At 44.2% G+C, this 15,688-nt stretch overlaps 1 protein-coding gene across 1 annotated transcript in view; it reads right to left on the reverse strand.

The window, feature by feature from the left end:
* Positions 1 to 257: 257 nt before the first annotated feature.
* Positions 258 to 15,688, reverse strand: part of SERINC5 (serine incorporator 5) — a 119,580-nt gene continuing 104,149 nt past the window's right edge. Inside the window, exons 9-12 of the mRNA XM_009208684.3 lie at positions 12,510 to 12,576; positions 8,828 to 8,867; positions 7,671 to 7,815; positions 258 to 5,399 (exon numbers count right to left, since the gene is read on the reverse strand). Coding sequence (XP_009206948.2) covers positions 5,252 to 5,399; positions 7,671 to 7,815; positions 8,828 to 8,867; positions 12,510 to 12,576 — 400 coding nt within the window. The 3' untranslated portion in view covers positions 258 to 5,251. The remainder of the gene's footprint in view (positions 5,400 to 7,670; positions 7,816 to 8,827; positions 8,868 to 12,509; positions 12,577 to 15,688) is intronic.

The following is a 15,688-nucleotide window of genomic DNA, read 5'->3' on the forward strand; positions in this document are numbered from 1 at the left end:
GCCTGTAATCCCAGCTACTTGGGAGGCTGAGGCAGGAGAATCGCTTGAGCCTGGGAGGTGGTGGTTGCAGTGAGCCGAGATCACGCCACTGCACCCCAGCCTGGGTGACAGAGCTAGACTCTGTCTCCAAAAAAAAAAAAAAAAAAAAAAAAATTACTGTGAGCTTTTAAATGTTCTCAGCACAAAAACATGAGGTAATACATATGCTAATTAGCATGATTTGGTTATTCCTGAATATATACATATTTCAAAACATGTTGCACACCACAGATATGTATCTTTTATTTGTCAATTAAGGGATCAGCATATACTCCATGAAACTTGAGAGACCTCATTAACATCTGAAGGCAACATCTCTGCGAAACAACTAACTTGAGTACTTTAATTATATATGTATCTAGCAGAAGAGAAAAAAACAACATAGTTTTAATTTCAAATTTTATTAAAGTACAGAGTTAACAAGTTTTGAGTTTTTTACATAGGAAAAGCCTAGTCAATTCAGATGCTGTATAGAAAAATTAACATTAAAAAACAAATAGAAGTCCATGACTAAAGGGGGAAAACAACGTTTAAAAGTTACCAAAATTCTAATCATATCAGAGACAATTATAAATTTCAAACAGTAGATTTACCAGACATATTGCATTTTCAAATTCTAACGTAGCAAAACGTAACCACATAATTTGGCTACAGCTAATTGTTTCAGAAAAGTTTAAAAAATTAGCAAAGTTATATCTATAAAACTTTTGTAGTTTTCTTTTTGCAAAGTAAAAAAGGCTTAAATCTTTAATAAAGGAAAACAAAACAATCCTCTTAAATTTCTTATAAATAGCTCTCGAGACATATATTACGCATCTGCTGTAATCTTTCTTTACCTGAGAGAATGTCCCAGGATCCTTTATCCCAAAGGATTACCTTAAAGAGTTCTTCCATCATTTTGCTCATGTGAATATGATTAAACTCTTATAGAAGTGGGTTGGGACATATGCATTCTTAATCTGCCCTTCCCCATTTGTTTCTTTCTGAAAGGATTTTGCTTAAGGAAAAAAAAAAGCTCTTTGGTAAAGGCCAAATATTTCAACCTTTCAAAATGACTGCCTCTGTGAAAGATTTGTTGAGGAAGGAAAAAAAAAGAGAGAGAGAGAGAAAGGTCTAAACATCTGTGTGGACAGCTCTCCAGTCCTGTGAAGTCAAAGGCCCAACATTACAGAGCACACCTCTGTCTGAAATGCAAAACTAAGTTAACTAGCAAGTTACAGAAAATAGCCTTCAGAAAATTCCGCAGGCCAAGTGGCTCCTGCATTGTCCCTGAAGAAGGAGGGCCCATGTTCTTTCCGGGTGTGTAAGGTCTTACTAAGTACAAGGTTTGTCCCTTCTTAGTTGTAGGTTGGGTCCTCTTTCACTTCCAAGAGGTATAGGATACTAGAGTACACCAAATGAGATACTATTTAGAAAGGCAATAAAGGGAGGGTAAAAGCCTAGGCAGCTTAAATACAGGCTCTGGAATTTCCTTCGCAGGAAGGTGAAGCACCAATGATGGCAAAAATTAAATAAATACGTCATCTTAAAAAGGCAGAGGGTAGGCTGCGTGCAGTGGTTGATGCCTGTAATCCCAGCACTTTGGGAAGCCAAGGCGGGCACATTGCTTGAGCTCAGGAGTTTTGAGACCAGCCTGGACAACCCCATCTCTACAAAAAAATAAAAACTGGCCAGGTGTGATGGCGCAAACCTGTGGTCTCAGCTACTTGGGAGGTGGTCCTTGAGCCCAGGAGGTCAAGCCTGCCATGAGTCAAGATCATGTCACTGCACTCCAGCCTGGGTGACAGAGTGAGCCCATCTCCAAAAAAAAAAAGAAATAAAAAAATAAAAAAGGCCAAAGATGACAATTTTGGCACGGGGTGGGAAATTAACATTACACTGAGGTTATTCATAATGAAGGATCTTCTGAGGAATCGGAAATAAACAATGTTGTACGGAAACAGAACCCCAAAACCCCAATAACTCCACCTTCCCCACAGCCCACCCCCACGCTATCTCCCCTTCAGAGAGGCTCCAAATACCTCTGGCAAACAATTTCTTCAGACAAAATGAAGAAGCTTTTTGCCCAAGAAATTGGGGGCAAAAATAAAAGTAACCAATGAGTATTTAAAAAAAAGCTAGACCCAGGAAAGACGTGGTTGGGTTTCCGAAGGCTTATAATGGAAACAGCCTCTAGCCTCCAGTCAGGTAACATGCCTCGCTATGACACTCCCATAAAAACCCCCACCCCCCGCCACCCACTTAGTGTTTTTACTCATAAAAATGAGGGGAAAACTTTTCTACATCAGACAAATGACACAGAGGAAATATTCACATGCAGCTTTAAAAAATCCTCTTCATCTGTCATCCCTAAATGTGTCTGACCAGCAGCTTCTGGGAATATACTCTTTAAGTCATGTACAAAAAGGTATAGGAAGCAAATGTCTATTATTTTTAAAAGATATCAGTGAGTTAATCAAATGAACACCATTGTTAGAGCAAGTCAAAGCCATTGGCACAATGTTTCCAGTTTCTTAAATCATAATTGCACAAAACTATAGGTTCTTTAAATCCAGGAATGTTGACTCCTCGCCTGAGAATTGTATATCAGAATTAATAACCATTAACATTAACTTTGCATTGATAGTCCCTCATCCTCAGATACATCCACATCTCTTTTGTTCATCCAGATACACGTGCTAACATTTTCAGCTGAGAATACAATTCAGAGCAACTGTAACTCTTCCTCCTGCATCAGACCAACCAGCAGAAGGGAACGGGATGCCACAAACCAGACTCACGCATCTGGAAAACGTGGGGTGGCTGGGCTGGCTCCAGAAGGAAGTGACGAGGGCCTTCCACTGGCCACACTCCCTTGCTTGGGCTTCCCTGAGCTGCTTTCTGCAGAGGAAAGGGCCAGCCACAGCCAGCCAAGGAATCCAAGGCCTTGTCAGCTCGACCTTGACTGAGCGTAAGGTCAGTTTCTCAAATCACACCAGCTGGCAGCCAGACCCAGTCAAGAAGACAAAGTAAAGGCTCTGTTAGACCTCAGCAGGAGGAAAACAATGAAACTAGTCACAATACTGCCCGGGCCCCTGATCTGCTTCTCCTCAGGGTGTTTCCTAAAGACAACCTCCAAGGCCCTAGGCCACTGCAACACAGCTACTGTGGATGACACGCAGCCCCACTCCCTGAGCCCATTCTTGGCCCACGGAGCTCCTGTACCCTAACTGGGAGCTCCTGTACCCTAACTGGGAGCTCCTGTACCCTAACTGGTTCCTCGGGGAACCAGTTAGCCTTTCATTTTGCGACTCCGGATCAATCTTTGAACTGCTAAGTACAGAGCTCCTGCCCTACAAAACGAAATTTAATGGACTTTACAAAACAAGGCTCTCTTAACCACACACACAGATGGAGTGCCTTTTGAAACTGAATCTCAAACACTCTAAGTAGGGAAAGTTCTAAAGGAATTCATCCCCTGTAATCTGTTTCCCCATGGGTTTTCTTGGGAGAAGGCAAAGGAATGAATAGAAAGAATTTCACTAATTTCACCCACCAGCATTTTGGCACACGGAAGCTCAGCTTAGGTGGCACTCAATTCTGCCCAACTCATACAGTAGAGCACAGAAAAAAATGACTAGGCTGAGCCTTTTATTCTTAGATCCTCACTTCCAGAGAGCGCGAGAAGATTCTTTTCATCCCGAATGAAATTCTAACAGGAGTTTCCAGCAAGTAAACCTTTTCCCTGCCTGAGAACATCAATGCTGAAAATAGGCATCATTTTAGGTAGCTGCCAAAAGTCACGTTTCTGTATTACTTTGCAAGTATGGATTTTGGAAATTCCTGTGGAGTGTGATCTTGGCTCACTGCAACCTCCGCCTCCCAGGTTCAAGTGATTCCCACGCCTCAGCCTCCGAGTAGCTGGGATTACAGGCACACGCTACCATGCCCGGCTAATTTTTCTCTTTTTAGTAGAGACAGGGTTTCACTGTGTTAGCCAGGCTGGTCTTGAACTCCTGACCTCAAGCGATCCACCTGCCTCTGCCCACCTCTCTTTAAGTATATTCGGCCACTCCCACATGTTGCCTAACAGGCTTCCTCTGGTCAGTGTGTCTGAGATCCTCACCTCAGAAATTCTCACGTTAGCGAATCTACTCCAAGGATGCCAGAATGAACCTGAACGGTATGGTCACATTACAGATCCAGAACACAAAACGTCTTCTGCTTTTACAGTTTCAAAGGCCTCAAGGTGGAGAAGAAACTGAGGGGCTGGCCTCAACACCTGAAAGAGCAGTGCATGCAGCGGGCTTCAACACGAAGCAGCTTTTCAGTTAAGGTCCTAAAAGTATTATCATTATTAACAGCACAAACAAGTAAGAATGATAGCCCTCTGTTGCTTAGGCAAAGAAAACAACATGAATCTTGTTCTATAATCGTGTGAATAACACCATAAATAAGCGCCGTACTTATTGCGGTAACTTGGATCAGGTAGTGATAATATGGTGGAGAACCACATGGGGGGTGACCAGGCAAATTGTGCTTTTTCACATTATTACAAAGACGTGGGACCCAGAAAAGATGAGACCTCGGGGAAGGGTGCAGGCAGAGTGAAGTCTGTGATTCCCAGCATCACAACCTCAAAAGGAGATGTTTAGGGGCCATGAGGAGGCAGCACTGAGGGTACAGTTGAAAAGCAGGTGCCACCTCTTGCACCCTATAAATACCAGGGGCCCTGCAGGCTGAGTCCTGTCCTCAAAGCCGCCTGGGGACAAGGCTTTAAGAGGCAGAAGTGAGTGAGAGGGGTCTGGATTCTGTTAGGGGCTGGGGACTCAAGATTTTGGCATATTTTCTATTCCAAGGATGAGAATGACTGGCCACACAAGGTATTTCACAGGTATCCCTGTGAAAAGATGCTGTCTCCCAAATTCTGTTTCGGCAAAAACATGCAGAAGGAAGTCAACATAACCAGTATCCAGTTTCTAGGGGTAAGATATTTCAACTGTGATCAGTTTGGTTGAAAATTTCAGTTCCTTTGGGACAAACTGGTAGTTTCTTTTTGAATTTCAAAAGTAAAAAGTTAATCAGGAGATTTTTTTTTTTTTCCCCCCCTCACAGCCTTTTCAGACCCACTTAGGCACAGGGCACCAGTCCCTGCTTAACCCCCTGGGACACTGTTCAAAAGATGGCACTTTCCAGGCTGTAGGCCCACAAGCCCAGGGGACCGCTGATATCGTCACACAGAGAACTCCCGGGTGGGGCAGCAGAGGGGAGCGACCAGCGTACACAGGTACAACAGCACGCATATCCAGCAGGAGGCCATCTTGACCCAGAAGATGGACCAGCTCCCGCTGAAGAAGCTCTCGATGTTGGCACTTTCGTAACTGTGGAAACAAGAGACCCAGCCGCAGTCAAAGCAGGAACATACTGAGATACAATTCACTAATTCACATTCCATTTGTAATGTACAACTCAACGGCTTTTAATGCATTCATACACAGACTTGTGCTACCATCAACACAACCCTTTTCCAAACATTCTCATCACCCCCAAAAGAAACCATGCACCTCTTAGGTGCTCTCCCCTTCCCCATGGCCCCCCGGCCCATCCCTGGCATTCACCAATCTACTTTCTGTCTCTATGGATTTGCCTATTCCAGACAGTTGATATAAAAGGAATCACATGGCCTCTTGTGTGTGGTTTTTTTGCCTCACGTACCATTTCCAAGTCTCAGCCATGTGGTAGCATGTGTCAGTCCTTCATTCCTTTTTATTGCTAACTAGTGTCTTATTGTATGGATACAGCACATCTTGTTCTACGCAGTCACCAGGTGATGGTCATTTGGGATGTTTCCCCTTTTTGACTATTATAATTGATGCTGGTATGAACATCCCTGTGTAAGTTTTGTGGACCTAGTTTTCTTTTTGTCTTCGGTACAGGCTCAGGAGTGGAAGAGCTGGATTACATTGTAACTCAATGTTTAATTGTTTAAGGAGCTGCCAAACTCTTTTCCAAAGTAGATTTCACATTCAAACCAGCAATGTAAGAGGGTTCCAATTTCTCCACTTCCTCGACATTTGTTATTACCTGCCTTTTTAATTATAGCTTTCTCTATCTTTTCTTAAGCTTCCCAAGCCAAAAGTTTCCAGCAGTTCCCACAGCATCACTGGGAAGCATTAAAGCTCCCTTCTCCTCTCCTCCTTCAGGAAGAATCTCTCCACTCACTGTGCTTGAAACCACCACTCCCACCACCCCTACCCCAATTCTCTTTGCTCATTTTATTTTTCTCCCCAATAGTCATCACCATCTAACACACCATATTTGACTTGGATCATAGTCTGTCTCTCCCGCTAGACTATAAACCCTGCCTCCTAGAACCGTGTGGCACATAGGAGCCACTTGCACATCTGTTGAATGAATGATAAAAAGAAGTACAACGAGCCTACATGTCTAAGCTTAACTTAGCAGTCAAACAAATTATGATACAACCGAAGCTGTGGACCTGCAGAAAAAGTATGAACCTCTGTATAGTGATAGGGAAGATCAGGTCAATCATGTACTGCCAAGTTTAAAAAAAAAAAAAAAAGCCTCCAGGGGAAAACATGTACAATGACATTTACATTAAAAAAAAAAAAATTAGCCAGGTGCGGTGGCTCATGCCTGTAATCTCAGCACTTTGGGAGGCCGAGGCGGGTGGATCACAAAGTCAGGAGTTCAAGACCAGCCTGGCCAATATGGTGAAATCCCATCTCTACTAAAAAAAAAAAATTAGCCAGCGTGGTAGCAGTGCCTGTAGTCCCAGCTACTAGAAAGGCTGAGGCAGGAGAATCACTTGAACCCAGGGGCGGAGGTTGCAGTGAGCCGAGATTGTGCCACTGCACTCCAGTCTGGGCGACAGAGCAAGACTCCATCTAAAAAAAAAAAAAAAATTACGTAGGTTTATAAATGCACAGAAAAGGAATACACATCCTAGCAGTGGTTATCTGTGTGGGGGGAGTAGAGGTGGGTGGGGTACCACATTGTTACTTTTCATAATTACACATTTAGTTTGTATTTTAAAAAAAGATGTTTCCAACTTTTGTGATGAAAATGAAGAAAAATGGGGAAGAACATATACAAAATTTGAAGTAGAAAAAAAGGGATATTTTCTGTTTCTGAAAGGCAGATGAATGCTTAGGAATTCCCATTTTTCCTCCATTACCATGTTTTCCAGACTGTCCATATAGAGCTAACCTTCCATTTTCTTAAAGTTTCCATAGCATCACCAGTTTCCAGGGTTAAAACATATCCGTCCACTGTTAAAACTCGGAACTCGCTTATAATCCCAGCACTTTGGGAGGCCAAGGCAGGTGGATCACTTGAGGTCAGGAGTTCAAGACCAGCCTGGCCAACATGGCAAAACCCCGTCTCTACTAAAAGTACAAAAATTGGCTAGGCGTGGTGGCGCGTGCATGTAATCCCAGCTACTCGGGAGGCTGAAGCACGAGAATCGCTTGAACCTGGGAGGCAGAGGTTGCAGTGAGCCAGGATTGTGCCACTGCACTCCACCTGGGCAACGGAGTGAGACTCCTTCGCAAACAAACAAACATCAACAGCACTTAACTCTTAACTTTAAGACTTCACTTCAAAAATACCCAAGCAAATGGGCCACTCACTTGAACCAGTTGGTGACGGTCATCATCACATACAGGGAAGCCAGGAAGAACACGAAGTGGAAGTAGGAGTAGATGTAGACGGTGCCTTTCTTCTCGTCATAAATGACCCGTGGTCCCTCCTTCCCCTGCTGCTGCTCTTCAGTGTCTGTGAAGCACAAAGGGAGCCCAGGCTCAGTGAGTGAATGTGTGTGTTTACCATTCAGCAAAGCCACACTTGCTAATTCTACAGGGCTGTCAGTAGAAAAGATGCCAGAAAGCCATCTGTACCCTCTGGTAACTTCAATCTGTGCCCTAAGCACAAAACCCCCACCCCACCCTAGCAACTCCCATAATAGGAAGAGTTACCTAATGCCACATTTGTTTTTATTTATTTATTTTTTGAGATGGAGTTTTGCTCTTTTTGCCCAGGCTGGAGTACAGTGGTGCGATCATGGGTCACTGCAACCTCCGCCTCCCAGGTTCAAGACATTCTCCTGTCTCAGCCTCCCGAGTAGCTGGGATTACAGGCGCACGCCACCAGGCCAGGCTAATTTTGTATTATTTTTTAGTAGAGACAGGGTTTCGCCATGTTGGCCAGGCTGGTCTCAAACTCCTGACCTCAGGTGATCCACCTGCCTCAACCTCCCAAAGTGCTGGGATTATAGGCATAAGCCATTGCGCCTGGTCTGCCACATTTATTTTAACAGAAAGAGAACCCTTAAAAACCCCTAAAGACGTAAAACTTACTATAAGCTTTGCAGAAACTGAGAGAGAGTAAAACAAGAGTTAGTTCTTAAGCCCTTGGAATCCTCCAATCCAAGAAGGAAAGTAAGGTGAAGGAATGAAATGGCCCCAAAATAAGGTATCAGGACCTCTTGGTATTTTCCAAATCATTCCTTTTTTTAAAATGTGCTTTCTGATTCGCTAAATCTCACTGTATAATTTAACTTACATATAAACCAAAATTTGGACTGGTTCTCCCTACCAGAATAACAACACAAACTAAACTCAGCTATCCTTCAGGAAGAATGTGAAAAGTATACAAGCAGTCAATCAGCTTTAGAATAAATTTCCCCTTACTATTCAAGTTATTTGTGTCTGAATCCCAAATGACAACAGATTAGAGCTATAGGACCGCAGTGTCACACAGATGCAAAGAATAAAAGTACTCTGCTTACCCTCTCCACCAGGACTGAAGCAAAAACAACAGCGGGCTATCTGTGAAAGCAAAAGCAACAGTCAGGCGGCTTGTGTTCTATTTCTAGTCCACCTCAGTAAGGCAGCAGTAACCCTTATTTGAACAACCTCCCAGGCCCTGAATTGCATGTATCCCTTCAAAAGATGTGGACTGTTCTTTCCCAGGTGTGCTGGGCGTTGGTGACAGGAAACACCATGGAGGGACATGTGCCAGAGATCCTCATCCATGGACTTGATGCTTTTTCCTGCTACTGTGAATGCTGGCAGCAGAGCCTTGAGACAGCAGCTCCTTTACCCTTCTTGGGTAACCGCCATGGACTGGCTGATCACGGCAGGGGTAAAGGCCATGCCATCATGGCCCCTGGGGTTAGGGAGGCTTTGTCCAGCTGCACTGTCCTTCAACTTCACCCTCTGCCCAATTTTGCCTCCTTCCCCTTCTCCCTCCACATGTGCTGAATTTAATAAATACCCCACGCAACAAACTGCCTCAGCCTCTGCTTCTGGAGAACTTAATGTGAAACCCAATGAATGTGACAAGAGCCCCACTCCCCCGGTGTTCCCTTCTCGTGCTTTGCCTTCAATGCTGTTTCATTAAATCCTCTTTGACCTTTGCATTGGGCTTATGATTATCCTGCGTACGGCTGAGGAAACAGGTCAGGCAGGTTAACTGGCCAAAGTCACCAAACTAGCTTAGTGTCAGAGCTGGGACAGACGAATGCAGGATGGGGACGCCAAGATCCATGATTCACAATAGTAACACGTGGTGTCTAGGAGCTTGGTGAAGCCGGTAGAATCTGAAATCATAAAGCGAAGGAATCTGGAAGCAGCCTACCCATGTTTCCTATCAAAATCAAGCTGTTGCATGGGCCGTGGACAGGGATGGAGGGAATGCTTGCCTTTGAAGCATCTCTGGTACCCTGTGAATTTTTTTTATCATTATTTCTTTTCTTTTCTTTTTTTTTTTTTTTTGAGATGGAGTTTCACTCTTGTTGCCCAGGCTGGAGTGCAATGGCACGATCTTGGCTCACTGCAAACTCTGCCTCCCGGGTTCAAGCAATTCTCCTGCCTCAGCCTCCTGAGTAGCTGGGATTACAGACATGTGCCACCACACCTGGTTAATTTTGTATTTTTAGTAGAGACAGGGTTTCTCCATGTTGGTCAGGCTGGTCTCAAACTCCAGGCCTCAGGTGATCTGCCGGCCTTGGCCTCTGAAAGTGCTGGGATTACAGGCGTGAGCCACCGCACCCAGCCATTATTTCTTACCTACTCAAAACAATAAACTTAATTAAAAAAAACCAGATTATGTGTATTCCCAGCTATCTGGGAGGCTGAGGGAGGAAGACTGCTTAAGCCTATGAGTTTGAGGCTGCAGTAAGCTGTGATCCCACCACTGCACTCCAGCCTGGGTGACAGAGGCCCTGTCTCAAAAAAATAAAATAAAATAAAATAAAAAGAAAAGAAAAAAAGTACGTGATTTCAGAAAGACTCTGGTAAACAGAGTATGAAGACTGCCTGGGAAGTGCAGTGCCCTTAGCACTTTGTGGCTGAAGATATTTCAACTACAAAGAACAGAGAGCCAAGGATGAGAATATGAGAGCTTGAGCCTTCATCTCATTTGCATATCAAGGCCAAGCCCTTGTTTCCCTGCTTGGCAAGGAAACCTTTAACAGAGGTATTAGCCTTAACAGGAGCTTGGATTAAGTGGCATGGTCTAAAAACCACTAATTCATTCAGTGGGCTCAAGACATGGTATGCTGAGGTCTTAGTTCTTTTGAAGCTCAAGTTACTGTAAGAAACTATGAACTCTCACTTTCAAAGTTGTATCCTGTGAAATGTGATGCAGGAGAGCAAACCAACTTCCATCCTGCATGCTCTCCAGTTCAGAAGGAAATACTAGGACATTTTCCCTCAGACTGAGAAGAAAAACATCCTCTCTTCAATCTAACTTGGAGACTTGCTGTTCTTTGAGCTTGAACTCTGTACACAATAGGGACATTGAAACCATAACCATACAACCTCAGCAGGTGGTCACCTAGTCAATGGTGAGAACAAACACCCCTTCTACAGACCATTCTCTTCTGTATAATAGGCAGTAACCTATTCAAACTCAGCACAGTTTTCTCCTTTGGGCAACAGAAAGAGTTGGAGAATGATGCTGGCAGACTGACAACCCTTCATAATGGCTCACTATCTCCAGGTCAGGTGCAAGAGAGACCATTCCATCCCCAGACATCCAGCTGCAGAGTGAAGTGCCCATATCTGGACAGACACCAGGGCTTTTCCATCCACGGAAAGCTATTAGAACGCACGCGGTGGCCGGATGCCAGCTGCCCCCAGTCAGCAGGAAGAACCAGGGTTCAGCAGCTCAGCTCCTGGGCAGCAGTGGTCAAGAACACAGACTCTGGGGCCAGAGTACACGGTTTACATTCTGGCAAATCAAAACCTGTGAGGCTTAAATGACTTCACTCTGCTGGTTTTCCCCTCTGTAAAATGGAGGTAACAGCACGTCACTGGGTTTTTATGAGGATTAAGTGAAATCACATAGGAAGAACTTAGAACAGTGCCTGGGACATAGCAAGTGCTGTAAGTCCTAGTCATGCTTGGAACCCCTGGTTCTTTTCATTCTTGGGTCACAGCTGAGTCTTTCCCTGGCTGCCTCCATCTGATTAGACCCTTCTGATGTTGGTAGATGAGAGCCCCAGAAAGACCTTTGCACAATTAAGAAAGTAACAGACATTTTGTTGACTGACAGGCACCTGCTGAACACCTGGAGGCTCTGGATGTGCAGGCAACCAATGTACTGTTCATAACACTCTACCTGACAAAACGCCCACCTGATGGAACTGACATTCAGTTCAACAGTGTCAACAGCGTTCATCAGCGTCAGGCAGAGCAGATACAGTTCCTTCCCTTTCCTCTCTCCTTCCTTCCAAACAGTTATTACATAATCTCACAGCCATGCTGTGTATGGAGGGCACAGACAAGTATGAAACAGGTGGATGGATCAGAAGTTAAAATAAAACCCATCCAGACCCCATTATGGCAAGGGAAGAGTGCAGGGTGCAGCCTGACAAGGTTACCCAAGCCTCTGTTTGGGGGCGAGTGGCAGGATGCCACCCAAAAGGCCAGCTTTCTTACAGAAAATCAAGAATGGACTGATTCATTTTAATCCCATAGCATACAAAGGAAAGCAGGAAAGCATTTATTTTTCCTTTTTCTTTTATTTTTTTGAGTCAAAGTTTCACTCTGTTGCCCACGCTGGAGTGCAGTGGTATGATCTTGGCTCACTGCAACCTCTGCCACCAGGGTTCAAGTGAATCTCGTGTCTCAGCCTCCCAAGTAGCTGGGACTATAGGTGTGAGCCACCACACCTGGCTGATTTTTGTATTTTTAGTAGAGATGGGGTTTCACCATGTTGGCCAGGCTAGTCTTGAACTCCTGACCTCAGGTGATCCACCCGCCTCAGCCTCCCAAAGTGCTGGGATTACAAGTGTGAGCCACCACATCCGGCCAGCATTTATTTTTCTATACAAAAATCTCTTTTTTCCCAAGCAGAAAAACAGGATCATGGAATGCAGATTGATAAAGACACAAACACAAAAGGTCCTCCTGAGAAATGGATCTTCTGAGATGAAGCAGAACAGGAAAAGGAAATGAACTTACTTCCAGCTCAGGAGCTGCATATCGCCCCTGCAGAGCGTCGGAACTCGATCTTGTTGTTGATGTCAAACTAAGAAACAAACAAAAGTCAGCTGGGCTTATTAACATGGAACGAAGGCGAAAGCCGGCTGGCCAGTACTCTGACGAGATGTAACCTACCGTTCAGGTGACTTAAATCAAAGCAATCTATTTTAATATCTCTCCTTATTCCAAAATTGGCTGGCTGATTCTATAGTTGATATCATTTTACACGGATTGCATTAGATCATTTTATGCAAAGAAGTTTGTAGGTAGAGAAGTAAGATATCTTGGTTTTCAGTATTGCTTTTTGCCTCTCCTCCCTCAAACGTTAGAATAGTTTTCTAATTTCACTTTCTCTTTCCCTCCTTTTGACTAGTCTTGCTCAGAGGGAATCAAAAGCAACGAACCCAGAGATGGCAACAGAAAGCAAGGGAGTGAAAGCAAAAGTCGCAGTTATTTACTGTGATAGTCTATAGCAGAACAAGGCTTGCTGTTTGGAAATTTAACAGAGTAGCAGTCGATGTAATAAAAAATTCTGCCACTTCCCTGAGACCTAGAAAGGTAAAATGTTAGAAAATCTGCCTTGCAGGGGGCAAAATAATTTATTTTTTCTGAAAACAAAAACAGGCCAGAGGTAGTGGCTCATGCCTATAACACGTTGAGAGGAAGGGGTGGGTGAGAGGATCCCTTGAGGCCAGGAGTTTGAGAAGAGCCTGGGCAACACAGCAAGACCTCGTCTCCACAAAACAAAAACACAGAACATTTTAAGCAAATAGAAATATATACCATACTTAGCGTTCCAGCTAACTTTAGAGATTGATTTAGCAAATATTTACTGAAGGCCCACTACGTGTTAGGCCCGATTCTAAGCACTGGGGACTCACTGACACAGGCAACAATCCTGCCATCAGGTAGCTTCTGAGCTGGCCTGACATGGGCAGGGCGTGTTGGTACTCAAGAAGCTGGTCTGCTCATGGGAAGGTGGGACACACACTCATCTCAATCCAGCGAACCCCATGGAGCAACACTGTGCAATCTCATCCTCTTTCCCAAAGAGAGAAGAGATCAATGAGACAGAGATAAACAAGAAAACGCTTTCCTCATACAGAAGCCACTGAGATCCAAGTTTGCTGCTTCTTTTGTGATCCGCTCAAGCACAACAGCATCATTTTCATTTCTGCTTTGAAACGACGGATGCTAATCCAGACCCACGCCACTCCACCTCCTGTGTGCCTGGTCAGACAAAGACAGAAACACCTCCCGGTGACTGCGCACCCAAGGAACACAACACCTGATCCGACATTTAAGAGTGGCCTGGCTGGCAAAATTGACAAATGGGATCTAATTAAACTAAAGAGCTTCTGCACAGCAAAAGAAACTACCATCAGAGTGAACAGGCAACCTACAGAATGGGAGAAAATTTTTGCAATCTATCCATCTGACAAAGGGCCAATATCCAGAATCTACAAAGAATTTAAACAAATTCACAAGAAAAAAAAATCAAACAACCCCATCAAAAAGTGGGCAAAGAATACGAACAGACACTTCTCAAAAGAAGACATTTATGCAGCCAACAGACACATGAAAAAATGCTCATCATCACTGGCCATCAGAGAAATGCAAATCAAAACCACAATAAGATACCATCTCACACCAGTTAGAATGGCGATCATCAAAAAGTCAGGAAACAACAGGTGCTGGAGAGGATGTGGAGAAATAGGAACACTTTTACACTGTTGGTGGGACTGTAAACTCGTTCAACCATTGTGGAAGACAGTGGAGATTCCTCAAGGATCTAGAACTAGAAATACCATTTGACCCAGCCATCCCATTACTGGATATATACCCAAAGGATTATAAATCGTGCTGCTATAAAGACACACGCACGTGTATGTTTACTGCAGCACTATTCACAATAGCAAAGACTTGGAACCAACCCAAATGTCCATCAATGATAGACTGGATTAAGAAAATGTGGCACATATACACCATGGAATTTAAGTGGAATACTCTATGTTTCATAAAAAGGGATGAGTTCCATGGCCCTTTGTAGGGACAATTTGATGCAGTTTCTAGGAAACCCATCATTCTGGAGCAAAATCCATCGCGAAGTGATTAGAAAACCAAACAATCGTGACAGTTCCTCACACTGTGAGGTGGAAAACCGAACAATGAAAACACTTGGACACAGGGTGGGAGTGGGGAACATCACACTGGGGCCTGTCAGGGGTGGGGGGAGGGGGAGGGATAGCACATGGATATACCCACGTAAACGACGAAATTAATGGGTACAGCACAATCAACATGGCACATGTATATATATGTAATAAACCGAAAATGCCAGGCTCTATGTAAATTCTAGAACTTAAATTGGGAAAAAAAAAAAGAGGTCTGGTGGGTGGGTCACACCTGTAATCCTCAGTACTTTGGGAGGCTGTGGCAGGCAGATCGCTTGAGCCCAGCAGTGCGAGACCAGCTTGGACAACATGGCAAAACCATTCCTACAAATATACAAAAATTAGCCAGGTGTGGTGGCACATGCCCCAGTCCTAGCTACTGGTGAGGCTGAAGCAGGAGAATAGATTGAGCCTGGGAGGTTGCAGTGAGCATGATCACACCAGTGCACTTCAGCCTGAGTGACAGAGGTACTCTGCCTCAAAAAAAAAAAAAAAAGAGGGGCACATATTCTGCGCATACAAGTTTTGATTTAGTACAGTGTATAGTTTCCAGAGGGGAAAATACAAGTTTTTAATTTTAAGAAGAGATCAGTATCAGAAATTTTCATTTGAAAGGTAACATTCATTGTTTACGAGGCTCAGAATAGGCCAGGTGCAGTGTGGTTCACACCTGTAATCCCGGCACTTTGGGAGGCTGAGGTGGGTGGATCCTTTGAGGTCAGGAGTTCCAGACCTGGCCAACATGAAACCTCGTCTTTCCTAAAAATACAAAATTAGCCAGGTGTGGTGGCCGGCAGCTGTAATCCCAGCTACTCAGGAGGGTGAGGCAGGAAAATCGCTTGACACTCAGGAGGCAGAGGTTGCAGTGAGCTGAGATCACGCTACCGTACTCTAGTCTGGGTGAGAAAGTGAGACTCTATCTCAAAAAGAAAAAGCCTCAAGAGTAAATATTCTACTCTATAAATTCTTTGGATTAACATAATT

This window comes from Papio anubis, chromosome 5 (genome assembly GCF_008728515.1).
Source record: "Papio anubis isolate 15944 chromosome 5, Panubis1.0, whole genome shotgun sequence".
NCBI lineage: Eukaryota > Metazoa > Chordata > Mammalia > Primates > Cercopithecidae > Papio > Papio anubis.